The sequence below is a fragment of the Mustela erminea genome, chromosome 1 (assembly GCF_009829155.1).
Source record: "Mustela erminea isolate mMusErm1 chromosome 1, mMusErm1.Pri, whole genome shotgun sequence".
Classification (NCBI taxonomy): domain Eukaryota; kingdom Metazoa; phylum Chordata; class Mammalia; order Carnivora; family Mustelidae; genus Mustela; species Mustela erminea.
In genome coordinates, this window is record NC_045614.1 from 12383989 (window position 1) to 12409611 (window position 25623).

At 53.4% G+C, this 25623-nt stretch overlaps 3 protein-coding genes across 5 annotated transcripts in view; 1 reads left to right on the forward strand and 2 right to left on the reverse strand.

Annotated features, from left to right (window-relative positions):
• Positions 1-165: 165 nt before the first annotated feature.
• Positions 166-10781, reverse strand: RASAL3 (RAS protein activator like 3). Its single transcript, XM_032314152.1, has 18 exons — positions 10685-10781; positions 10218-10555; positions 8285-8415; positions 8057-8135; positions 7889-7950; positions 7444-7514; positions 6530-6656; positions 6345-6443; positions 5350-5892; positions 4832-4976; positions 4432-4576; positions 3322-3558; positions 3026-3227; positions 2802-2920; positions 1552-1948; positions 1110-1267; positions 521-584; positions 166-416 (listed from the first exon to the last, which is right to left on the reverse strand). Exons 2-18 carry the CDS (start codon positions 10540-10542, stop codon positions 276-278), a joined length of 3045 nt encoding a protein of 1014 aa, XP_032170043.1. The 5' UTR covers positions 10543-10555; positions 10685-10781; the 3' UTR covers positions 166-275.
• The window catches only part of LOC116573869 (cytochrome P450 4F22), a 60823-nt gene continuing 45593 nt past the window's right edge, over positions 10394-25623 (forward strand). The window contains exon 1 of the mRNA XM_032314206.1: positions 10394-10477. The gene's annotated coding sequence lies outside the window, so the exon portion shown is untranslated. The remainder of the gene's footprint in view (positions 10478-25623) is intronic.
• Positions 13153-19296, reverse strand: PGLYRP2 (peptidoglycan recognition protein 2). Of its 3 annotated transcripts, none has more exons than XM_032314158.1 (6): positions 19230-19296; positions 18442-18565; positions 16171-17298; positions 15170-15380; positions 14295-14592; positions 13153-13257 (listed from the first exon to the last, which is right to left on the reverse strand). In XM_032314158.1, exons 2-6 carry the CDS (start codon positions 18503-18505, stop codon positions 13168-13170), a joined length of 1791 nt encoding a protein of 596 aa, XP_032170049.1. In that variant the 5' UTR covers positions 18506-18565; positions 19230-19296; the 3' UTR covers positions 13153-13167. The 3 variants fall into 3 exon arrangements, with proteins under 3 accessions (XP_032170049.1, XP_032170048.1, XP_032170047.1); XM_032314157.1 differs by lacking the exon at positions 19230-19296 and adding an exon at positions 18878-18952; XM_032314156.1 differs by lacking the exon at positions 19230-19296 and having other exon boundaries at positions 18442-18611.

Below are 25623 nucleotides of genomic sequence, written 5' to 3' on the forward strand. Positions count from 1 at the left end.
ATCTAAGAGAATAACCGTCTAAGGTCACACAGCTGGTGAGAATCTCCTTGTACTGTCCCTTCCATGAGACTTCCAATTAGGGGAGAAATTGGGAGACTTGAACGGTGGGAGGGGGATGCTTTCTGATTGGCCACACTTAGGGGCAAAAACAACAACAAACCAACATTCATTTTACTAAAATCAAAATTTTACTGGGTAACCTCACGGTGCCAGGCGTTGGACAAGCCTTTACGACGGCTATCCGCTCCCAGACCACGTTGAACAGGGTGGGTAGCTCAAGTGGTATCTCCGTTGATGCAGGGTGGTTTGAGGGGTAGTGGCTGGCTCCGGGATCCCGACGTTCTGGGAAGCTGCAGGCCGTCGACCACATTCCTCAGCTGGGCCTGAGTACGCTCCATCTCAGCCAGGCGGCGCTCCTGGAGAGGCGGTGGCAATGGGCTCGGAGCCAGAGGAGGGTTGCACCCCAACTCTGCTTCCCTCACCCCCCAGATCTTCCCCGGGGCTAGGGCAGGGGACTCACCAGATTTTCAAGCCTGTGATCCTCACTGCTTGGAGCACCATGCCCTGGATCCGACTGCGGGGTCCTGTGGGGATCAGGGGCAAGAGAGGAGGGTCAGAGGCTGAGAAACTCTCCTCCAGCTCTAGGTTGGACAGCCAGGAACTTGGAGGCGGGGCTAAGGCGGAGGCGGGCTTTGTCCATGCAGCGGGGCGGGGCCTAGATAAACGAAGCCCGGGCTGAATCCGAGCCTAGAATGGCTGGGATGAGAGGAGACAACCAAATCTTGAGGGCAGGGCTTGGACCGTCCCGGGTGAGGTGGTGACAGGGATGAAGGTGTGTCCAGTCTGAGAGGCCAGGGACCAGCCTGTTTGGGAGGGCCTGATTGAGGAGTAAGGCCTGGAAGTCAGGACTCGCCAGCGACCCGGGGTGGGCTGACCAAGGGGCGGGGAGAAACAGGTGTATTGGGGGCGGGGCAGGAAGGGGGCGTGGTCTATCAGGAGTGATTTGCGAGCGATTGAGAGGCGGGGCCTGAATGAAAGTGGGACCAGGACAGATCTGATTACAACAGGATCACCCCGGGGCAGAGCTAATGCAGGAGGGCGGGGCTCACCCTTCACGGAGCCTGGAGTCCAGGTCTTGCAGCTGGCCCTGAAGCTGCTCCTGCTTCTCCGTCAAAACCCGGAGGTGGGTGCCCAGCGACTCCACCAGGCCGGACAGAGCCTTCTGTTCCTCGCGCAGGGCGGCCACCTCACGTTGCAGCTCTGCTAACTGCAGGGAGGGAGCAGCTGTAACCTGACCCGTCGTCCCGCCCCATCTTCTCCCCGAAAAACTCTGACCTCCTTGTCCTCTGCGCTCTGCTTCCTCACTGCCCTGCCCCGTTAGGAAACCTCGCTCCCGTTTTACAGAGGAACAAATTGAGGCTCGGAGAGGGTTGTGCTAGGCCCGGGGTCACACAGCGCAGCGAGCTCGGCATTTGAACCCAGACCTGCCTGGCTTTCTGTCTTTCCAGTCCTGCCATTTCCCTCGGTGGGCAGACCTGAGCCGGACCTCACCTTGCCCACGGGTCGGTGCGTGCCTAGAGCCTGGTCTCTATCCCGCGGCTGGTCCAGCTGGCGCTGCCACGGCACCGACGGCTTCCGAGGCAAAGATGCTGAGGCCCCGGTCCAGGGCCGACTTCGGGGGGCGGGCCCGGTGCGGAGCGAGCTTTTGGGTCGTGGCCGGGGCCCTGCAGAGGGGCGGCGACGAGCAGGGCGGCCAGCCGGGACGCTCTGTGTGCGCTGCACCGGCCGGGGCGGCCGGGGCAGTCGCTCTTCGTCTGGCTGCGGTCGCGCCCAACTCCCTGCGCCATGGACGCCGTGAACGCTGAACGATTGGCTCTTGGAGATGAGAGGGGTGTGCTTGGGGAGATCCCGGGGAGCCAGGAAGCCTGGCTTCTCTCCTGCAGAGAAGCTGGAGGTGGAATGGGAGAGCTCAGATCCTTGGCTGGCCCGGGAGGTGACCCCCAGACCTACCTCTGACCAGAAATTACTCCACCTCTGATCTTTGACTTCTATGTGACCTTGTCACTGATGGAAACACATTTTGTTCTCTGACCCTTTCCTGGACTTCTGACAATTCAGTCCTCTCTGTGACCCTTGACATGACCATCTCTGTAAGCTCTGATTCCAATCTGACCCTGGGTTTGACCTCTGCTCACAGGGATACCCTCTTTCTTCTCTGTCTGACCCCTTTTTTGTCCCTGACTTCTGACCTTAAGCTGATCCTGTCTCTGCCTCCTCACAGACCATGGTCCCTGATCTCTCATCATATGACTTTACCTATAACTCTTGACCCCATTTGGTCCTTGGCCTGACCTCTGCTTACATATGAACCTGTCCCTGACCCTTGATGGTGCATCTTAACATCTGACCCTGATCTAACCCCTGATTTGACCCCATCCACAAGCTCTCACTGAAACCTGACCCTCATCACTGACCACAATGTCACTTTCTCTGTGTGACCCCAAAAGTGACCTCTCCCTAGCCTCTGCAATGACCCATCCTCACCTTGGACTCCAATCTGATCCAGTACCTGCCTTCTGACCATACTGTGAACCTCTCTCTGATCCCTTGGGGGGCCCCTTCTCCAGCCTCTTACCTTTATGCAACAGTTTCTGACAGTGAATCCCAAGGTGACTGCTGTTCCTGACCCCTGATGTGATCTTGTCTTCACCTCTGGCCCCAGTCTGACTCTGTGCTTGCCTTTGGTCCTGCCCCTGCTTTCACCTATCAAAACTTGGTCAGACCTGAGGCAGGCTGATTACCTGGAGTGAACTTGGGCTGGGGGTGGTGGGAGCCGCATTGGCACAGTCACAGGGACAGGCCGGCCCTCCTCAATGGCTCGCAGGATGGTGGGCAGTGGTTCCAGGCTGTCACGGGTTGCCTGATGAGGCACATAGGAAGGATGGTAAGCAAGCTCTCTATGACCATAGGCTCCCTGCCCTCTTGCCTCCCTGGCCCCATCCTGGGCTCTGGGATCTGGCCGTACCTGGTCAAGTTCAGCAAAGATGGTACAGAGCTGGGCATGCAGGACTGCCAGCTGGAGAGCTAAGTCACTGCTGCCCTGGTAGCCACTGGGTGCTGCATCCACATCCACCATGGCCACTTGGTCCAGGAAGTGTTGCATGGCTGGCCCGTGATCCTCCAGAAAGCTATTCATGAAGCCCATGTATGCCTCCTTCTCACCAAACCTGGGAAAAGGTCGGACTGGATGGGTCAGACCAGGCATCTGCCACCCCACTGCCTGGCATGTACCAGCACCACCCCCAGCCTCCAGGGACCTACGGGGCACTGTTGGCAAGGTTCTGGATAACCTTGGCGATCAGTGTGAGGGTGCGGGCTGGGCCAGGTGCAGGGTGCTCTGGTGCCAGACCAAAGAGGCTGGGTGCCAGGATGGCAGGACACAGGAGGCGCAAGAAGAGAGAGGCGCACACCAGTCGGGGGCCCAGTGCCTCAGAGCCACGTGCCTTGCATGCTTCTCGCCAGCCTGAGAACACGGTGCCCAGCTCCGCTGGAAACCAGCTGGGGGAAAAGAGGCAATGGTCAAAGGGAGAGGGAATGGACATAAAGATCATATTCATGTCAAGATCCTAAGTCAGAAGTCAGGGATCACCTGCACTGTGGGTTCCAGGATTGGAGACATTGGGGATAATAATGCTTGGGGTCAGGGTTTATGGTGTAGTTATTGTGGTAACTTTTGGAGTTAGTAGTCTGGGAGGTAGGGATTCAGGTTCACATGGGGATACAGTCCATGAGCTTGGGAGGTAGCTATAAAGGAACACGAGATTTGGGTGCCAGATTACATAAAGTGTAACAGAATGTCCAGTAAGATGGGCTTGAGGCTACAGAGTCACCTAGGTTCAGAAATTATGGTATTGATGTCCCAAGTGATGTGGGACTAGACATATGGGTTAACCTAGGATCAGAGTTTAAGAAATTAGAATCCCAGGGTTCTTGTGATCAGTTGCATGGACTTTGGAGTATACAGTCATTTAAGATCAAGGGTCATGAGATTGGAGGTTTAGCATCACCTGGAATCAAAGGTCATGTTGAGGTCCTATGTTAACTGGGGTCAGATAGCATGGTATTAGGATATGGAGTCCCCTGTAGTTAGAGGACAAGGAATTGGGTCCCAGATTACTTGGGGTCAATAACCCCAAGCTGACATGACATGGAGACTGGGTCACCAGACTTAGCAAACAAAACTTCAGGACAAACAGTTAAACTTGAATTTCAGATAAAATGAATAATTTTTTAGTATAAGTATGTCCCAAATGTTGCATGCATCCCATATAACTGGACATTCTGTTTTTATTTGGCAACCCTATTTGGGGATCAGGGTTATTAGCACAGTGGCTAAGAAGTAGGGCTAGGTGCTGGGGCCCTGATTCTTACTTGTAGGAGTGGATGATGTTTTGGAAGACTTCCTCACAACTGTTCCGCAGTCTGGTCTGGTGCTGTGGCAGCTCTGGAGCCGGGCACTTGCTGGGGTCCACCTCACAGTCCTCACTGGAGGCACAGAGACGCTGCACTACCTGCCCTGTAGTTCAGCACAGCCAGACAAGAGGACGGGGCCATGACCACCAGAACCGATGACACTCAGCCTCCAACTGTCTCCAGCTTCCTCCGGAGACACCTAGCATCTCTGGGGGAGCCCCCAGTTGCCTCTAGGATTCCAGCATCCCCAAAGGTACTACCCACCACCAGCATTCAGGTTACCTAGGAACTCCCAGATCTCCCCCTTGGAGTTTCCTAGCCCACCCAGATGGCCTCTGACATCCACCCTCTGGCTCACCCAGAGTGGCTTGGAGGTAATCCTGCGCCACCAGCTTCATGTACTCATCAATGGCCTTCGTGGCCAATGTGTTTTCCCGGAATAGCAGCGCCTCACGGCCTCCACTGCGTGCCAGCTCTGCGGTGCCCAGGTCTGTCACCAGTGCCTGGGGACAGTGGGTTTTAGGTTGCGTGGGGAGCGGACTGAGCCAGGGGGGTTACGAGCCCTTGGCCAATCACTCACACCTGGGGCATAGGCCCCGTCCCCTCCTAGCTGCTGCTCTGGCCGGGTCCTCTCTGCTAGGGCTCTCAAAGCCGGAACTTACAGCCCTCACAGCAGAAATTTAAATCTTTCCGCTCAGAGACTCAGTTCAGGCCCCGCCCCTCACAGCTGACATTCAGGCCCCGCCCCCTCCCGGTGCCCCGCCCCCTTCTTGCCGCCGGGGTCCTTAGTCACCGGTCCCCCCTACACTCTGCTGCCCAGAGCGTGCGATCAGTTAGCCTCTGGTCACTCGGGTCCGCCCCGTCGCAGCGCCGCACCTGCGCCCGGCCGGTGGCCTGCAGCACTCGCACCATGGCAGCCGCCAGCTCCTCCTTGGCCTGGGCAGACAGCGCGGGCTCCAGCGCCCCGCAGAGGCGCGCGTAGTGGAAAGTGAGGAACTCCGCCAGCTCCTTGTACCGTTCGGACGGCAGCACGCGCAAGCGCCGCGCCCGGATCCGCGCCCGCAGCGCGGCGCCTACTGGCGCCCCGAGCAGCGGGAACCAGCGCTCCAGACCCGCGGCGGGCGCGCGGGGGACTCCCAGCTCTTCTAGTGCCAATGCCACGCGGCCCAGCGCCGCTCCCCCCGGGCCAGCTCCGCGCAGCCGCAACGACAGGCGACGCGCCGGCGGCAGCGCTTCGAAGTGGAAGCGCTCGGCCCAGAAGAGCTGGCCCGGGCCAGCCCGCGGCGCTGTGCGCGCTAGTAGAGCGCCGTCCAGCCACAGCTCGGCGCGCACGCCTGCTGTCCCCGCCGCCGCTCGGGGCAGTCCCTTTGCCTCGTGCACCCACACGCTCAACCACGTCTCTTCCCGTTCCAAGTTGTCCTGCGGACCAGAGTGGGTTGGGGGAGGCGTCGGTGCTCGACGTGGGGCACCGTGCCCCCAGGGAGATCGCTGGGCCCTTGGGGAAAGACAGGGGCCACGGCGGTCTCAAGGCGGTTTGGCGAAAGCCCTCTAGCTTTTCTGTGCTCTTGTGGAGAGATCCGGGCTCCGGGGTAGCAGGAGCAGCCGCGGGGTGGGGACTTGCTGTTTGCCTGGTAGGCGGGGTTTTGGGTGCAACTAGGTCCCGGATTGAATAGAAGGGACCGGGGTGTTTTACTAGGAACTGGTAACAGACGGAAACTGAGGAAGGTCTCGGAGTGGTTGTGAAGGTGTTAGCCGGCAGGTGTGTCAAAGAGGCAGGGTTAGGGCGCGGGCGGGGGTTTGGTTTGGGGAAAGGAGGGGAGCGGGCTGTGCGCGGGGCCTCCATGTCCATCCAACTTATCTGCTGTACTGACCTGGCTGGGCTGGAAGTGGCGGCGAAGGTCCTCCATCCAGCGGTCTCTCTCAGCCGCGGAGCGGCAAGAGAAGCAGCGGCTCCCGCCGGTCCACGTTACCTGTTGGAGACGGGGTTCAAGGGTGAGGTTGAGGCCAAGCATAGAACCAAAGGGTCGGGGTGAGGTGGAGAGTTGTCTGCATTTACCTGGAAGCAGTGGGGCTCCTCCAGGAGGCTGGGGTGCAGTGGCCAAACCCTTACATCCCGCTCAGCACCCAGGTCCAGCTCGGAGAGTGTGGCCAGCGACTCCCGAGATCCCAGAGCACTGGGGGGTCTGGGGAGGGGACTTTTGTTTTTGTTTTCGTTTTTAAAGATTTTATTTATTTATTTGACAGAGATCACAAGCAGGCAGAGAGGCAGGCAGAGAGAGAGAGAGAGAGAGGGAGAAGCAGGCTCCCCGCCAAGCAGAGAGCCCGATCTGGGGCTCGATTCCCGGACCTGGGATCATGACCTGAGCTGAAGGCAGAGGCTTTAACCCACTGAGCCACGCAGGCGCCCCTAGGACGTTTAAACAAGTGGTCATTCTTCCCTCCTCACCACCGACCCATCCCCTATAGCCCGAAGGGAGGGAGGCCAGGATGAACCTGAACCTAAATTGGGCTTGAGCCCATCGCTTTTAGGATAAAAATTCAACTCCTCGTCGTGGCCAGTGTTACCTTGTATAGTACAATCCTTGTCACCTTTTCACCACATTTCCCTGCATTTAATCCCTTTTTCTGAGCTCCAGTCATCCTGGCCTTCTTTTTGTCACTTTGTCTGGCCTCTTGGCCTTTGTACTCGCTGTTTCCTGTCCCTCTTGGCCAGGTGAACTTCCATCCATCCTTCAGATCTCAGCTCAGGGGTCCCTTTCCTGACACTCCTAGACCAGGGTGTGACTTAGTTCCTGATTTAGAATCAGCGTGTAGACCCTGCCCCTACCTTTCAGCCGAATGGTGGTTTCGGCATTGCTCAACATGGGGCAGGACACTGAGGGGGCCGTTGGAGGTATTTGGTGAAGGTGGTGAAGGATAGGCAGGTGAGGGGGGAATGGTGATCCCAGAAGAGCCCCTTCCGCCTCTTACCCATCTCGGGAGGCACTGGCTCCGAGCTCTGACCTGGCCTTTTTCTTCTCTTTCAGCCGCTTGAGCAATCCCTGTGGGAAGGGGGGTATCAGCTGGACAGAACTCTGTTCTCCATCCTCAACTTCTCTCCCCCCACAATGTCCTGGATGGTCTGCTGGTTTGGGGGGGACCACAAGCTCAGGCTGTGTTAGCAGTTATAATAAAGACAACCAACAGCTCCTTTTTCTAAAGCGCCAATCCTGTGCTTTTCTGCATTCTCTGTTGACTTCTAATAAACAGCCCTGGGACTGGGTGGGGGGATAGGATTCTCATTAGTTCCATTTGACTGATAGGGATACCGAAGCCAAAGAATGGCCTGCCCAAGATCCTTCAGTAAGAGTCCCCTTTCATCTCCGGGGGTCTGGGTGTCTTTGCTCTCCCCTCCACCTCCCACTGGATGCCTTACCCGAACGTTGTGGACCTGGTTGGGGCCAGCCGTGTCTGGCTCAGTCTTTCCAGAGGTCCGATCTGTAGGTGGTCAGGGGTGGAAGGGTGGGGCATGGGATCATCTTGAATTCTGCCCCACTTTGACATGCTCACAAATGCCCTCACCCTCCACATCTCTGAAACTTACCTGGATCCCTGAGGTTTCCCACGGCTACCCTGATGCTGCCTTCAGAGCTAGCGCTCCCTGCCCGGGGCCGGCGTGGACCCTGTTGTTCATAAGAGTGGGTAGTCATACAGGGGAGGCAGACAGGCAGACAGAAGGAGAGGCAGCCACTTTTCATTATCCTCCCCACCCACTCTTCTGTCTCCTTCCCACCCTCTTCTTCCCTCCTCTCATCCCTGTGCCCCTTCTCACCTCCTCCTCACCCCCAAGCAGCACCAGCTTCCCATCGAGCAGGGCGAAGGCCCCAATGTTCCAGATGGGTACATCAGGTGTGGGGGCCTCAGGGATCTGTGGGGCAGGGGTCTCTGGCTCTGGCTCAGGCTCTGGGGAGAGGAGTAGGTATTGGGGACCTGGGAGTCCTTTCCTCTCCCTCAGAGGACCCTCTTCATTCACAGAGGCTCATCGGGTTTCCCTCCCAGGTGTCTCCTCCCCACCTCCCCCCGCACCCCAGTCCACTGGCAGCCAAGTCAGGCTGCTGTTGGACAAGTTTCCACCCCTCTTTTGTCCTTGTTCCCACAGGCCATGGGTAGTGGACACATGGGCCATGTATTGTGTTTACTGCTCCATATGCATTCTCTCATTTAATCCTCCGAAAGCCACTCAATGGCTATCACCCCCATTTTGCTAAGGAGAAAACTGAAAAAACAGAGCGGTTGAGTGACTTGCCCAGGGTCCTACAGTTTGTGAGTGGTTGAGCTGGGCTTCAGACACAAGCATTCTTCTCTTAACCAAGATAGTAGGTAGGTAGGTCCAAGAGGTTAAACAAGACAGCATCCTTGGTTCCTTACACAAAGAACTAATCTAAGGTAGAAAGCATTCCAAGTTTGAGAAAGGAATAGAAAAAAGATCAGTGCAGGGAGAAGTGGTGGTGCAATGGGGCAAGGAGAACCTCCAGAGATGGTAGGTTTGTGCTGGGTCTTGACCAGCAGGTTGGATTTTGACAGAGATGGAGGGGACTAGGACAGGAACAGCTTGGGCAAAGGCTCGGAGATGGCAAGGCCCAGAAAAAGCAAGAAGGGCCCATAGGGCTCAGAGGCTAGAGGGGGAAGATCCAGGATGAGACTGGTACAGAACCTTGGGTGCCAGTTAGAGAACTGGAGGAAATGGGCAACCACAGGAGGTGTCTGAACAGGGGAGGAGCAGTCCTGCTTTTTGGAGAACTCTCTCTGGATCCTATGGAGTGGGCAATACTGGATACCCTGAAGGGGGCTGAAGGGATGCCTCTGCAGAACAGGAATATGAACAGTGAGAAATGAGCTTCTTGGAATAGATGAGCTGAACCAACGCTCCCAGATCATCTGTCTGTCCTACTGTTTTCCCATCAGGGGAATAAATACTCCACTTGTCAATAGGTCACTTAAAACTTGCTGGGCCCTGGGCTAGTGCTGCATTCCTGAACTCCAGTCTTCAAGGCATCCCTTTCTCTTCTAGATCCCTTGTGGAACAGCCCCATCTGTGATTTCTGGTTTAGTTGTTTACTGTCTGTCATACCCACTACACCGTGAGCTACATGGGGCAGGAAGTTTCATCTGTTTTGTTTGCTGCTGTATCCTTAGTGACTAAATCAAGGCCTGGCAGGTCGTAAATGCTCAACAGACCTCTGTTTGAATGAATGAATGAATGAATGAATGAGTGAATGAATGAATGAATGAATATGAGCAAATGAAATAATGTATGCTTTAAGGTAGGGATTATGACCCCCATTTAACTGATGGAGAAGCTGAGGTTCAAAGAAGTGAAGAAACTGAAGATATGAAGGCCAGAGAGCAGAGGTGGCTATCCAGGCAGGAGAGAATGAGCCTGGGCTCATTCTCATATGAACAGAGATCCATTGAGCAGAGACCCACTGGGGCCAAGAGCCATTTGGCATCTGGATAGTAATACCTTCCATCTCTTCCCTCTCCCTTCCCCAGGATGGACCCCCAGTCCACAGGTCCCTGGCCACTCCCCTCACCCCCCAGTCCCTGTGTGAGGGGGAAGAGGGAAGAGGGCAGCTGGGCCCCAGCCACTTCCTGTCGGGCTTTTGCACTCCCCACAACTTCCTGTGTCTGTAGGGCTGATGCTCAGGAGGCAGACAAAACCTAAGCATCCGGCCTCCCAGCCCGGGGAAGGGGGAACCATGTACCTTGGGCCTCTGGCTCTGGTCCTGGCTCCAGCGGCAGGCTCTTATGCCTTGCCCAGAGGGTCTTGGATAGCCTCAGGCGGCTTGTGCGTGACTCCTTGGGGGGCGCAGAGAGGACACGACGGAAGAGAGAGCGAGAGGCAGGCTGGCTGCTCACTCTGGGCTCCTGGTGGCTTAATGCCCTGCCCCAGCCTGCAAGTCGGCCCCAGCGGGAGCCTCCGGCTACTTTCTCCCCATCGCCTCCTGTGTGCCAGCGGTAGGAGGTTAGCGGGGATGAAGCTGCTGCCTGTTGGGTTTGGGAGGTCTTGCAAGGTGATGGTGGGTCCATGGCGGGGGTTCTCCTGGAGGACAAGGGGGTGACAGTTCTGCCCATTGTGTTCCCACATGCTGTCTTCATCTTGGCCCCCTCCCCACTCTCAGCTTCATCCCCAGGGAACCCCTTCAGTGGTCACACGCCCTCTCTCCCTTACCTTGATTTTCTGGCCAGCCCCAAAATCAGCAGCCGCCTGCGCCCTGCCTCGCTTCCTCCCGCTGAACGCAACTCCACGTGACCCTGTCTGTCCCACCCCACCCCACAGCCAGGCTGGGAGGGCAGAGCGGGGGCAGGATGCGGGAGGCAGAGGAGGTGACAAAGCAGGACCGGAGGCAGTAATGCCTCTCATTGATCCGGAGGCAGTAATGCCTCTCTCTGAGCCTCAGATACCTTCTCTGCAGAATGGGTACAGACTGACCAGGTGCTGGTGAGAATACACGGTACCTGGAGCGCTCCTCCGCTGCTGGTCAGAGTGTAGATCAATTCACCTAAGTTGGAAAACTGGCATGATCTCCTAACAGTGACCATATACCTTTCCTCTGGTCCAGTGGTTATAGTGTTAGGTATACACCCAACAGATAAGCCCACTAGCGCTCTTTGTGATAGTCCCAAACTGGGGGCCACCCTAGTGTCCGTCTACTGTGGATTGGATCAATTATGATCCCATCTGCAGTGGGATACCATGCAGCAAGGAAACAAGCAAACTGCTGGATGATTGATTGAACCCGGATGAATCACAAACGGTGAACAGTAAATACCTTGTGGTCCCTTTAATATAGTCAGAAAGGAGGCAAAACTGTGGAACAAGTCAGGATGTTAGCTTCCTTTGGAGGAGAGTAGGGGAGCATGAGAGAAGGTTCTCGGCATATATATATATTTGTTTGTTTTGTTTTGTTTTTCCTAATGGTGGTGAAAGTCACATAGCAAATTTAACATGTCCCCTTTCTTGAATTGGGTGAGCACTTGTCACAAGGGTGTGTTCTGTTGTGAAAATGTATTGAGCTGTACAGTCCAGTGCACTTTGTCTGTATCTTCCTGTATCTCTGTTGTACCTCAGTAAGTGTTTACTTGTAAAAAGAGGTGGGCAAATGCTGTTCTAAGAAATGAATGAGTCAGCATGAGATTCAGCCGAATCCTGGCCCAGGAGTGGGTTCCAGTGCCAGCTGGTCCTTCGCTCACTGTGTGACCTCAGGCGAGTCACTTCCTCTCTCTGAGCCTCGGTTTCCTTATTTGTACAACAAGATGAAAATATTAGCTCCAGAAGGTTCATAATGGGAGTCTTTGTTCACTCAATAAATGTTTCCTGAGTGCCCATTATATACTGAGGTGTCGGAGAAGCCACAGGGAACTGAACAAATTTGGTTCTTGCCCCTCCTGGAGCACACAGTCCAGCGGGGGAGAGAGATCCTGAACATCAATGTAGGACATTCCTAGCTGGTGAGGAGGAGTTGGAGGAAAATAGACTGGAGCAGAGACTGAGGCTAAGTGGAAAAATCCAGGAGGACCTCCCTGAAGAGGTGACACTTGTGGCACAAATCATAAGGAGTTGACCATGGGATGAGCATACAAGATAGAAGGAACAGTTTGTGCAAAGGCAAGGGTGGCCAGAATTCACAGGATAGGGTGGGTAGGACCACTTTCATGGGCATGTGGTCTGGGCAGTCATCGAAGACCCACATGCTTAGACAGGTACCACACTGCGTTTGATTTCATGCTTTGCTGTTGTTGTCTTGAAGTTCCTGCTTTTTGAACAAGGGGCCCTGCATTTTCATTTTGCCCCATGACTTACAAATTCTATAAACTTTGTCCCAAGGAGTAGGACCTTCCATGAGCCAAAGACCTTTTTTTCTTGGAGCTGGACAAGATGCACACACCTTAGATATGCCCGCCTCCCTCATGCTGTTCTCAATCCATTCACTGCCCCATGTTCCGATGTATGTTCCCAGGTTCCTGAGTCTTTCTCACTTCACTGAATACTGATCCACTCCCACCTCCCTGCATGTTTGCTGGAGGTCTTTCTCTGATGAGGGAGTCTACTCTACCCATACAATACGCAGCCCCAAAGTGCTGGAGAATTAATACCTCCTGGAGGTCAGCCCTTAACCAAATGATGACGAGGGTTGGAGGATCAATACTCCTGCTCCCTTGGATCAGTATGACTCTGAGGTGTGTGTCTTATTGTCCCCCAGAGGTCCCCAGAGGGATTGAGCTCCATGTCCCCTCAGTGCCAACTTACTTGATTAAGTACCCTTTCCCGGCTGCCTTTCCTTCCCTACCTCTTCCTCATTCCCCAACTGGTACATCCTGGGATCACCCTCACCTCCCAAACAACTTGCACTGAAATTCTGGTCTCTGGTCTGCTTCTAGGCAAACACAAATTAAGACAATGTGTGCAGGGCACCTGGGTGGTTCAGTCGGTTAAGCGTCTGCCTTCGGCTCAGGTCATGATCTCAGGGTCCTGGGACTGAGTCACACATTGGGCTTCACGCTCAGACGGGAGTCTGCTTCTCCCTCTCCCTCTGCCCCTCCCTGCCACTCATTCTCTCTCTCAAATTAACAAATAAAATCTTAAAAAAAAAAAAAGACAACATGTGCAAACACAGATGATGCATAGATACAGATTTTCTTTCCACCGTCTCTTTATTGGAGGTCTGTGGCTGGCACGTTTGTTGGAGGTGGCTCCTTTCTGGATCTCCTGGAGGCCCTCCTGGCCATTCTTGGTTTCACATTCTAGAAGACAGGGGAGGGGAGCATGGGTGGCTCAGATGGTTAGGTGTCTCCGTTCAGCTCGGGTCATGAGATGGAGCCCTGCATTGGGCTCCCTGCTCAGTGAGGAGCCTGCTTCTCCTTCTCCCTCTACTCCTCCCCCTGCTTATGGTCTCTCACTCTTCCTGTCAAATAAATCAATAAAATCTTTAAAAAAATAAAGAAGAAAGGACAGGGGAGTGTAAGGCTTGGGGAGTGGGGGCCTGCCCGTGTCACCATGGGACAATGGATAAGGAAGAGGACAGGGAACCCAAAGGGAGGGGGTGGGTACATCGCTGATTGCTGGCCAGTGTACAACTGAGACAGGGAGTGGGCAAGTAACATGAGATTGTACAGGTGGGAATATAGCGATGTTTTGGTGATCAGGGTCAGGGGCTGGGTGGGATCATGAGGCCAAGGTTATGCTGACAGGACATAGATTGCTCTGTCATAAGAGCTGTCATTGGGGTTCAGGGAGGCTGGGGCTGACTGAGTAAGCATCCTCGGGCCGAGATGGGGCAGAGGACTGTAGCAAAGGGTTAGGGACTGGACAAAGTTTGCACAGGCAAAGGGGGTTTTCCATAGAGGGTCACAGTCTAAGTGTTGTGTGGATAGAGGGTCTTTTGGCTAGGGGACAAGAGTGAGGCCAAGGTTGGTTAGGCTGGGTGAGGCTGTGTAGGCAGAAGGGGTGCTGTAGGGTCAGGGTCCATGCTTTGGTTAGGAGGGCAGAGGTGTTGGGGCTGGATAAAGGACAAGCTGGCTGGGTCAGGGCTGAGCCGAAGCTGTACAGGCGGGGGACAGTGGGTAGGGGCTGTTGCAAGTAGAACGACTGAAGCCTGGGTCTAGGTTGCCTGAATAGAGGGACTGCAAGGGGGGGGCCAGGACCCTGGCTGAGGCTGTGCGGGCCTGGGGGTCACAGTAAGGAGTCAGGGGTCTGTCGAGTTTGGGCAGGCAGACAGGGGTCAGGGCTGCGCTCGGAACTTGCGCGGCAAGATGGGCCACAGGCGGGGTCCCTTACTCACCGCCGCGAAGCGCGGCCAGGTGCGCAGCAGGCTGAAGAGCGCGTCCCCAGGGCAGTCAGTGCGCACCAACTGGCGGTGGCCCAACAGCTCGTAGTCGGGCCGCAGGAGGCCAGCGCGCACTGCGCAGCCAGGGAGCAGGTCCTGCGCGGTGTGAAGCGCAGCCTTCGCAGGCAGCTCGGCTGTGTAGTTGCCCACGAAGGCCACGCCGAAGCCGCGAGTGTTGTGGCCCAACGTGTGCGCGCCCACCCAGTGCCAGCCGCGGCCCTCGTACACATAGCCGTCTGAGCCGATCACGAAACTGTAGACGGGAGGGGGAAGCAGGCACCATGCGGCGTGAGCGAGGCCCCGCCTTTCATCTGGGCCCCTACCCCAGTTCTGCCCTTGAGCCAAGGGCCCCTTCCGACCCAAGTCCCGCCTGGTCGCTCTGGCTCTGCCCTGTCCATCCTCCTCCCACTCCCACAGTGCCACTGCAGAAACTATCCCGTCTTTCTGGATCCGACCTTCAGCATTGGCCACTCCCCTTTCTACCCAGCCCCCTCCACACAGTCTCAAGTACAGCTCCTGCCCAATTCAGAGACCTTTTCTGTCTTAGGTCATAGTCCATCGATGCTCCGTCCCAGACCCTGCTCTTAACACAAGTCTTGCTCCTTCCTCAGGTCCTGCGTCCTTTCCTAGTTGCTACCTCAGACCCAAGAATCCCAGTCGTAAAGCCGGGACTAGAGTCAAGGCCACGCAGCCTCCACTTGACCACGCCCACCGCCAAGGCTCCTCCTCCGTCTCTCCCCGTGGGCTCCGGTCAAAGCCCCGCCCCCGATCAGGCTCCGCCCACCCAGGCAACACCCTAAAAGGTTCTCGAGCCCGGGGCCTCAGTTTACCTGTAGCCGATGTCGTCCCAACCCCGAGTATCTTGGTGGAAGCGCTGCATAGAGCGCATGTCGGCGGCGCAGCGCGCGAAATCCGTGCAGGGTGGCGCGGGCAGGTATGTGTGATGTACATACAAGAACTTGAGGGGCAGCTGCAGCGGCCTGGGGCTACCCCTATAGGGCGCGGCGCCCCAGCGGCAACGTGGGTGAATGGCCGGGCACCCTGCAGAGAAGGGAGTCCGGGGCTGGGGTCAGCCAGCGTTTCTCTGCCTGCCGCCTGCCTGCACGCCCGTTAGAGCACACCTATGGACCGTTCCTCCAGATTTGAGGACATTTCCATCTTGCCCCACACACTGGCCTCCACGGGGCTTTAACTTCACTGAATTTAACAGCATTTCAGTCCTCTTGGAATATCTGCTATGCTTCCCATCACCTTGAGGATGAACCCCAAGAATTTTAGCTCTTATTTTAAGGCCCAACCTCTCCAGCTGACTCTGCTCTGAGTTCTAGGGAGGGACAGCCACAGTGAAAAAAGAGAAATCTCAGCCTCCACGTCTTGTGGGACTCTAATTGTGCGCTACTTGCTTTCCCTGCTTCACCTCTCTTAAACCACCCAGCACGTCCAAGAGGAAGCAATGATTTTCCCAGGCTTCACTGAAGAAGGTGAGGTTCAGAGAAGTGAAGCAACTTCCCTAATGGTGCACAGAAGTTATGGCTGAATTTCCATTTGAACCTCTGTGCCTTTGTGAGTCCTGAGCCCACCTTCTGGAATGCCCCCTACCTTCCCAAACTCTTCTTCTTCTTCTTCTTCTTTTTTTTTTTTTTGGATGAACTTTTATTCATCCTTTAAGACCCAAATCTGGCCTCTCTTTACCTGTGCAGCCACCATGGCTCCCCAGCTTGAGCCCCCATTTCCCCCTCTGGAATCCTCTAGTCGTGGATCCCCTTGACCACACGAGGCTAAGAGTGTATCTGTGACGGGGGAGGTCCCAGGGGCTGGGGGCCCTTCTCACCCAGGAAGGCCTCAGTGAATTCCTTGGTAGCATTGGTGGCTACCTCTGCCAGCTGTTCTTGGCTCATGCCCTGCAGCTGAGGGTGTGTTGGCTCCAGCCTCTGTAGCAGGACAAGGGCCCCCCATATCTGCTGTGTCAAGGTGGGGGCTGAGGTCAGAGCAGCTGCGTTCTGCCGTCGGAAGTTGCTGCGAAGTCCTGAATCTCCAGCCACCCCGGCTCCATAGTATTGGTTCAACAGGTGGCTGAGAGGTGGCCGAGGCTCAGGGGTTCGGCTTAGATAATCTCCAAGGAGGGCCCCATCCAGGGCCCCATTGAGGAAAGCCATGGTGACTGGCGATGCCCCAGAGTCTGAGAGTGTGAAGGTACGAGGGGCAGAGAGCTGGTCCCAGCAGCCCTCGGTCCCCAGGCCTGAATGGCTCCAGGTCTGGGGGCCCTGGAGGAAGGCCAGACCCAGGTCTCTGGCCAGGGTGACCACCAGGAGGCTGTCCACAGTGGTCGGGGACTTGGCTTTGGCACCTGGCGAGGAAGCTTGGACATCTGGAGAAGTGACTGGGACATCTGGAGAGCTAGATCTAACACCTGGAGAGGTGGGTTTGTCATCTAGATCTGTGGCTCTATTATTTGGAGGCATAGCTCGAACATCTGAGGAGGTACCATCTGGGGAGGCATCCCTGAATCTTGGGGATGCGGCTCTTATATCCAGAACCACGGTTCCAGTGTCTGGAAAGGCAGCTCCAGTATCCAGAGGAGCCTCTGTGCTGTCCAAGGGCAGGCTGACAACTCTGTTCCCTTGTAGCCCTGCCTCCAGCCCTGCCAGAAGAGGCTCTACAGCTACTGTAGAGCCATCGGGTGCCAGCACCACTCCGTATTCCTGCCTGCCGCGGATACCATGTTGGGCCACGTCCTTGATCAGGCCCTGAAACTCTGGGCTCAGTTGCTGGGGATCCAGCCTGGTGTCCTTGATGTTCCACTGCTCCCGCAGGAAGCGATGGAGGACATCGTGGGGGCCAGAGTCCTGGGCAAACAGCAGCAGTGCAGAAGCAGTGTGGCTGTCAATGGTGGCTGGTACCTTCTGCTCGAGCTCAGCGAGGGCCTGGATGACAGAGTCCATGCGCAGGGGCAGTGTGGCTGCAGGAGGAGGAACACCATTAGCCCAGTGACCCAGCACCCTCTGTTCCCCACCCCCTGCTGCTTCCACATTTTTCTCAGTGCCCCCAGCTCTTCATCGGACAACCCTGTGACTCCCACTACTGTCCTTGTGTAGATGAGGACACTGAGGCACAGACAACCGGCGAAGGAGCTTAGACGATCAGTGAGCACTGGGGAGCTGTAGCAGGTCATGGCCTGGCTGGTTATTCTAAGATTGCTCCTTTGGCTTCCATGTGAAGAACAGATTTGGGGGAAGCTAGAGTAGGGAAGGAGGGACAGTGTGGGGGTAAGGGATGAAGATGGCCGAAGCCAGTGGGATGCACAAAAATGGGCAGAGTTCCCAGGTGTTTTGAGGAGGAAATGGGCAGTTTTTCTTGATGGATTGGAGTTTGGGAGATTTTAGAGGGGAAAGTGTCCCTAAGGATGATGAGGGAGGAGAGAGTGGACCGGTGCCCAGTGATGGAAATATCAGTGGCTGAAGCCGGAACCCAAGAATGCTGGCCTTAGAGCTGGGTGGGATGCTGGATGATAGCTAACATTTATTAAACATTTACTATGTGCCAAGCACCGTTCTAGGTGAATTATATAACTTAATCTGTCTAATCTTCACAACGACCCTAATGAGAACAGAGAGGCTGAATCATCTGCCTAGGGTCACACAGCTAGAAAGTGGCAGAGGCAGCATTTGAACCCAGGTAGCTTATTCCTTACACTGTCCAGAATCCAGGTTCTTCTCCAGATGGTCCACTCTATGACTCCTCTAGAGCTTTGTTCTTCTCTTTGCCTAAAATGCCCTTTCCTGTTTCTCCATCAAGTAAAATTTTTTTCCCTTCTTCCTGTCCTAAATCTATGTTTAAGGAATCTATGTTTATGAAATAAACAAACTCTCTAAAGTTAGGAAACTTTGAGGAAACTCTACTGATTTTTGCTCTTCTGGCCCCAAGTCTGTCCCTCAGCTCCTGTCCTGACCCTACAGGGAGCATCTGGAGATTGGAGATTCCTTGAGATGGGGGCCTCCTGGGTGTCTAGCCTCACCCTGTACATGGCTGGACTCAGAGGGGGCAGTAGTACACTCTTGCAGATCTGGGTCCTGGCCCCCGGGGTCTCTGCTTCCTGACCCACCTGTCCCTGGTTCCAGCCGCAGCAGCAATCCGAGCAGGATCCAGAGGATAGCCTGGGCCACCATTGTGGGGTTCCAGATTCTGAGGGACAAATCCAGTTGACCTCAGCAGAGACCTTGGCAGAACTGGAAGGGGATGGGCATAGAGAACTGAGTGGTGCCTTTGACCACTGTCAAAGTCCAGAGGTGAATGACACGGCTGCCACTTGCGGAGTTGTGGGCGGGAGATAGTGGGAGCATGGGGACAGAGTGCCCTAGGTCAAGGTCATCTGGATCTCAGGGGCTCCCCCATCCTATTCTGTCCCTCCCAGGCTGAGGTCAAAGGTCAGCAGGCCAGGCCCATCCCAGGAGGGGCCTGGAGGCTAAGTAGTTTAGAGGTCCAACAAACCCTGCACGTTCCCAAGAGGGGTAGACTGAGGCCAGTCCTGCAAACTTTACCCGCTTCCTGCAGTTATTGTTCTGGAGCTGCAGCTGGCCCCCAGAGGGGACTCTTAGGTGCCCGCCAAACTGGTAAGACTGGCTGTGCTGGGGGAGGAGAGAGAAGGAGAGGCCTGGGGTTGGTACCGCCTCCTGCCTTCTTTTCTGTCAGCACCTCAGGCTCAGGCAGAGGATGGGTGCAGGGCCTGGAGATTGTTTGTTGAGGCCTGCTCTGAGCCCCTGGGATCAGGAGCTGTCCCCTCTCACCAGTTCCAGGTCCTAGTCCCAATTAACCAAAGGAAGCTGAGAGCAGGGATTGGGCCGGAGGATTCCCGACCCTGGTTTTGTCCCGGGAGCTGGCTTCTGGGCTCACCTGGGTTGACAGTGAGGGGTCCTCCTCTTTTCCCGTGCAAAGCAGGTGTGTGAGTCCTGCAGAAATGAACCTGCCTCCCCTTTATTCCGGACTCAGGTGGGATGGGCTCCAAGTGGTTGGGGCTGTGGTATGAATTGCTTCACTGTGGGCCTCCCACCCCGAAACCAGCTTTGGGAGTTTCCAGGAGACCCACCAGGCTGGGGACTCAGTATGGGGCGGGCCCTGGGCGGGCCTGGGAATGCCCAGGCTGAGCCAGGTCTGGGATTCCCCAGGGGGCAGGGGGTGGGGTGTTTTCGCAGTTATAGAGTGTCCTCTCTCTGGGGACCAAGCATCCACAGTGGGGACTCAGGAAGTAGGTGCTGGGGAGGGAGGGAACGGAGGCCAGTCTCTGGGGGATTCCAAGGGAATCTCTGAATCCCAGTTTCCAAGGATTTGGGGAGAGGGGCAGTGGGGAAGGGAGGTGGGCTCTGCCTGGACTGTGTGTCCATCTGGTGGGAGGATGGAGTGAGGAAGGGAGGTATTTGCCTGGGGTTCAAAATTTAAGGTGGTGCTGAAAATCTTTGTTCCAGTTATATTTTAATGCGATATTTCAAAAGACCAAAACGAATGCAAAAAATCCACTATAACAAAATATCAACTTTTTAGAGAAAGAGAGGATCGGAAACAGCCCTGTCCTGAGGCGTACTGGGGCCAGAGGGAAAAGTTAACATCAGGAATTGTGATCCTGTCTTTGTGCCTTGCTTGCTTTACTCTAGTGCCCCCAGAATGTGAAGGGGTGGCTGAGGAGATCCCCATCTAGTGTCCACCTGGACTGGGAATGGCCTTGCCTTGGCATTATGGACCCCGGAAGTGTCCCTCTGCGGCTTCCACTGATTGCAGCCCCAGAGGACCCTTTTGGTTTTATACCACCATCGATTTACGCTCATTTTACCCAGCAGGAAGATGAGCTCAGGGAGGTTAAGTAACTTGCTCAAGGACACATCGCTGAAACCTGGGGAGTGCTCCAAGGGCAAAATATGTTTCCACTATCCTGTGGCTGGGTCAGGGTCAGGGTAATTCACACGCAGAAGTGTTTCCAGACTTTCACACCCAAGAACTTCTGGGCTAATCATCCAGAGAGCCTTGATTCCGTTTTGAACCTTGGAATTTGTGGCAGAGGCTGGGTAGGTTTCAAGCCAGGGGTATGTCATGGCCAGCCAGCATTTCCCTTAGAGTCTGGGATTTGTGTCCTGGGGTGGATCCTTCCTGCAGGAAGCCTCCTGGATTACTCCTGGTTCTGCCCTTTACCCATCCTGGCTCTCTAGCCTGGGGAGCCTCGCTTTGACTCAGACCCATCTATGCAGGGCTAGGAGTTTCTATGTCCAGTTTTATCTCCCCCAAACTGGGAGATGCTGAGTCCTCTTAGGGTGCCCAGAAGTACCTGGCACAGGCCAGGGACCAGGTGGGTGTCAGGGAGGGATTGCTGAGTGCACAGAAGGCCTGATTGAGGATGTGGGGTCAATTGGGGATTAGGCTGGGAAACGCGCACGCACGCACATACACACACACACGCACGCACCCACACACCAAAGTGCCTGGTCTGGGCTGGGCCTGGGAGTTAGCAGAAAGGCTGGGATTCCCATGATGAATCACCAGTCCCCACCTCTGCTACCCTTACACCTCATGAGGACCACCTGCCAGGGTAGGTCAAGGCCCCTCCGGGCTGCAGACAGACACTGTACTCAAGAGAACAGTCATTATCTGGGGCCTAGGCACAGCTCTAATGGAGGTAGCATTGACACAGACAGACAGAGTCCTGGGCCCTGGATCCAAAGTGAAGGTGGGATCATGGACAGAGGCCAGAGGAAGAGGAACTTGGGGCAAGACTGGGCTTGGGGCCAACATCAGAGTTAATAATGTTCACTTTGGTAGCAGAAGCATAATCATGAAGACACTGATAATAATAATTATTAATAATAAAAGATTTTATATATATGTCTGTAGTTTTTTATTCAGCTCTGGGTTTTGTTAAAGGATGTAGGGCAGGAGTCTGCAAATGACAGCCTATGGGCTGGCTGTCTGTTTTGTAGATGATGTATTTTTTTTGCTTTTGGGACTTTTTCAAGGTAAAATTCACCTAATATAAAAGGAACCACTTAAAAATTTATAATTCTATGGCATTTAGTACATTCAGAATGTTGTGCAATCATCATCTCTGTCTAGTTCCAGAACATTTCTATCACCCTGAAATAAGACCCTGTACCCACTTGCAGTCACTGTCACTATCCCCCAGCTTCTGGGAATCACGGACCTGCTTTCTGCCTGTTCTGGACGTTTCACATACATAGGATCAGACACTATGTGAGTTTTGGTGTGTCTGGCTGTTTATTTCGCTCAAGATAATGTTTCTGAGGTTCATCTGGGTCATGGTGTGAATCAGCGCTTCTTATCATGAATCATTCTTTTTAAAAAAAAATTATTTATTTATTTATGTATTTGCCAGAGAGAAAGAGAGAGAGAGCACAAGCAGGAGAAGCAGCAGGCAAAGAGAGAAGCGGGCTCCAAGCTCAGCTGGGATGTTGGACTCGATCCCAGGACCCTGAGATCATGACCTGAGCCGAGGGTAGACACTTAACCAACTGAGCCACCCAAGCATCCCTGAGTCATTCTCTTTTTATGGCCAAATAATATTCCATTGTATGGATGTGCCACAATTTGTTTATATAAATTTATGTAAATAAATACAAATTTATGTAAAAAAATGATAGGAACACGTCCTCCTCATTCATTTACATTTTATCTATGACTGTCCTCATGCTGTAATAATGGCAGAGTTGAATTTTAGTGGCAGAGACCATCTGGCCTGCAAAACTGAAATGTTTCCTACACGGCTTCCCCCTCCCAGCTTTATGGAGATATAATTGACATGTAACACTGTGTAAAGTTAAAGGTGTGCAACACGATGATTTGATACATGTAAATTGCAAAATGTTTACCACAATAAGGTTAGTTAACACATCCTATCACCTCACATAGTTATTTTTTTTGTTTGTTTGTTTTTTGTGGTGGGAACTTTTGAAATTTACTCTTAGCAACTTTCAAGTATACAGCACAGTACTGTTAACTGGAGTCGCCATGCAGTACGTTAGATCCTCAGACCTTATTTATCGTTTACCTTGAAGTTCGTACCCTTTGACCAGCATCTGCCCATTTCCCCATCCTCAACGCCCGGAAGCTACTATTCTACTTCTTCTTTTATGAGGTCACTTTATTTGTTTTTTTAGGTTCTACACATAAGTGAGATCACACAGTACTTGCCTTGTCTGGCTTATTTCCCTTAGGATAACCTGTTCACTGCCATTCAGTTGCAGGATTTCCTTCTTTTTTCTTATGGCTGAATAATACCCCATTTTGTGTGTGTGTGTGTGTGTGTGTGTGTGTGTGTGTGTGTGTGTATATATATATATATATATATATATATATGCCACCTCTTAAAAAATCTGTGCATTCACTGAAGGACTCTGACCATTTCCATGTCTTGGCAATTGTGAGCCATGCTGCAGTGAATATGAGGGCGCAGATAGCTCTTTGCAGTAATTTCATTTCCATTAGATATATGTGGACTTTTTATTTATTTTTATTTTTTAAAATATTTTATTTCTTTATTTGACAGAGAGCTAGAGAGAGAGCACAAGTAAGCAGAGCGGCAGGGAAAGGGGGAGAGAGAGAAGCAGGCTCTCTGCTGAGCAGGGAGCCCGATGCGGGGCTTGATTCCAGGACCCTGGAATCATGACCCGAGCCGAAGGCAGCCGCTTAACCAACTGAGCCACCCAGGCGCCCCTATTTATTTTTAATTAAAAAAAATTAAAAAAAAAAGATTTTATTTTTTTTTTTGACAGAGATCACAAGCAGGCAGAGAGGCAGGCAGAGAGAGAGGAAGGGAAGCAGGCTTCCCACTGAGCAGAGAGCCGGGTGCGGCTCCTTCCCAGGACCCTGGGATCAGGACCCAACCGAAGGCAGAGGCTTTAACCCACTGAGCCACCCAGGCGCCCCTATATGTGGACTTTTAATAAAGTTTGCTGATCCCTCCTGAGCCAGTTAACCCAAGTTCAAATTCTCACTCTGCTGTTTACTAGCGGGAGCAAGTGGTTTAATCTCTAACTCTCATGTTGTCTATCTCTCAAGTGGGAGAATAGTACCAAACTCATAGGGTTGTTTTGGGAGCTAAATGAGGTGGTCCTATATGCTGAGGACCATCCTTGCATGTGGAAAACATGCAAAGAGTAGAGTTGTTTCTGCCCCCACTCCCTCTACTGGCCCAGCCTCCCCAGCAGAGATCCAGGGCACAGGATAATCCATGATGGCCCGAGTCCTTCTTCCTCTAGGAGTCTGGACTCACAGGCATGAATTATTTCTGCATCTGGGGCACTTGTCCAAGCCAAGGCTTCCCTGCTGGCCTTGACCCCCACAGCAGCCAGCTGGGCTTTCAGCCAGTCTGGAACCACAGCCAGATCACTGAAGCCAGGCAGGCCAGCCCCAGAATTGGTCAAACCCAATTTGCCAAAGGGAAACAAAGTTGCTGGTGTGGATCAGCGACCCCACAGCCTCCAGCTGGGGAGATTCTGCCGTCCCTGGAGGGCAGAAGTTGAGTTCAGTCACATCTTAGAATAGAGGTGAGATTTAATCTCTCAACACCTGGCACTGAAACTGGAGAGGAGGGAGTTTTGTAACTAAGAACAGGACATATTAGTGAAATCCTGAGTTCAGCCTTCGGCGCTATGCTAGAGGCCAAGAATGAGTGTGGGGTAAATGGGGCCAGATGTTGGTACACCCTGGGGAATATTTACTGAGAAACCACGGCTCCTAGCTGTTGTCACCCTGCTTTGAGAGAATGACACAGCGCAAAGGGCTTTAACCATTATTTTCAGAAGAGAAAATTTCAAACATATTCAGAAGTAGAGAGAATTATATAATGAATCCCCATAGGTACCCATCGTCCAACTGACACATGTCAACTCACGAGCCATCTTCTTTCTTTCTTTTTTTTTTTTTTTAAAGATTTTATTTATTTATTTGACAGAGAGAGATCACAAGTAGGCAGAGAGGCAGGCAGAGAGAGAGAGAGGGAAGCAGGCTCCCCGCTGAGCAGAGAGCCCGATGCAGGACTCAATCCCAGGACCCTGAGATCATGACCTGAGCCGAAGGCAATGGCTTAACTGAGCCACCCAGGCGCCCGCCATCTTATTTCTTCCATAACTGCCACCCCCTGTCTCTCTTCTGTGACGTTCTCTGCCATTGGTGATCATCGCCTAGACCTGTTAACCCATTAGCAGCTACAACAGAGTGATATTGGGATGATTTATTCTCTCTTCGTTTATTAGCTGGAATTCATCTGGAGAGAGAAACATCTTCTCATCTACCATTTGGTTACCCAGTGGTACAATTCACATGGAAGGACAAGATAAATGCTTGATATCTTTCCTTCCCTCATTTTCAAAGTCATTGCTGGGCTCCTTAACATCCTCCAAAGGTAGATAATGAGATTTACCTCTCCCCCCATATCTTTACAAAATCATGGAGTTAAACTACTGAAATGTGTGAATACATTGAAGTTTTTTTAAAAATCATTACTGATAATCAAATTATTATCGTTTGGCCAGTGGGAGCCTCTTCACTGTGACTCCTGAGTTCTTTTGACATGGCTCTTTTTTTTTATGATGTAACAAGAGATTTCAGGACTATCTTGTACATTTCCTGCCACAAACCTGAGAATCAACCATTTCCCCAGGGAGCCCTTCTTTGATTGGAAAGTGGTACTTAGAGATAGGAATCAAAGTGCTAAAGGTGCTCATGGCTACTGGGTTAGTTGTTTCTAGGACTTTTCTTTCACTGGATAGAAGTAGGAAATCCCCTACCATTTTTTCTTTTTAATTTTTTTTAAAGATTTTATTTATTTATTTGACAGAGAGAAATCACAAGTAGATGGAGAGGCAGGCAGAGAGAGAGGAAGAAGCAGGTTCCCTGCTGAGCAGAGAGCCCGATGAGGGACCCGATCCCAGGACCCCAGATCATGACCTGAGCTGAAGGCAGCGGCTTAACCCACTGAGCCACCCAGGTGCCCCTCTTTTTAATTTTTAAAGTATTTATTGATTTATTAAATTTTTTGAGAAAGTTAGAGAGGGTGTGAGTGTGAGCAGGTGGGGGGCGGTGGAGGGGCAGAGTGAGAGGGAGGGAAAGAATGAGGAGAGAAAATCCCAAGCAGGCTCCATGCCTGGCGTGGAGCCTGACTGGGGGCTCGATCTCACGATCATGAGATCATGATCTGAGCCAAAATTGCGAATTGGATGCTTAATCCTGAGCCACACAGGTGCCCCTGTTTTTCCCTTGTTTAGGCTGAACAATATTCCGTTGTACA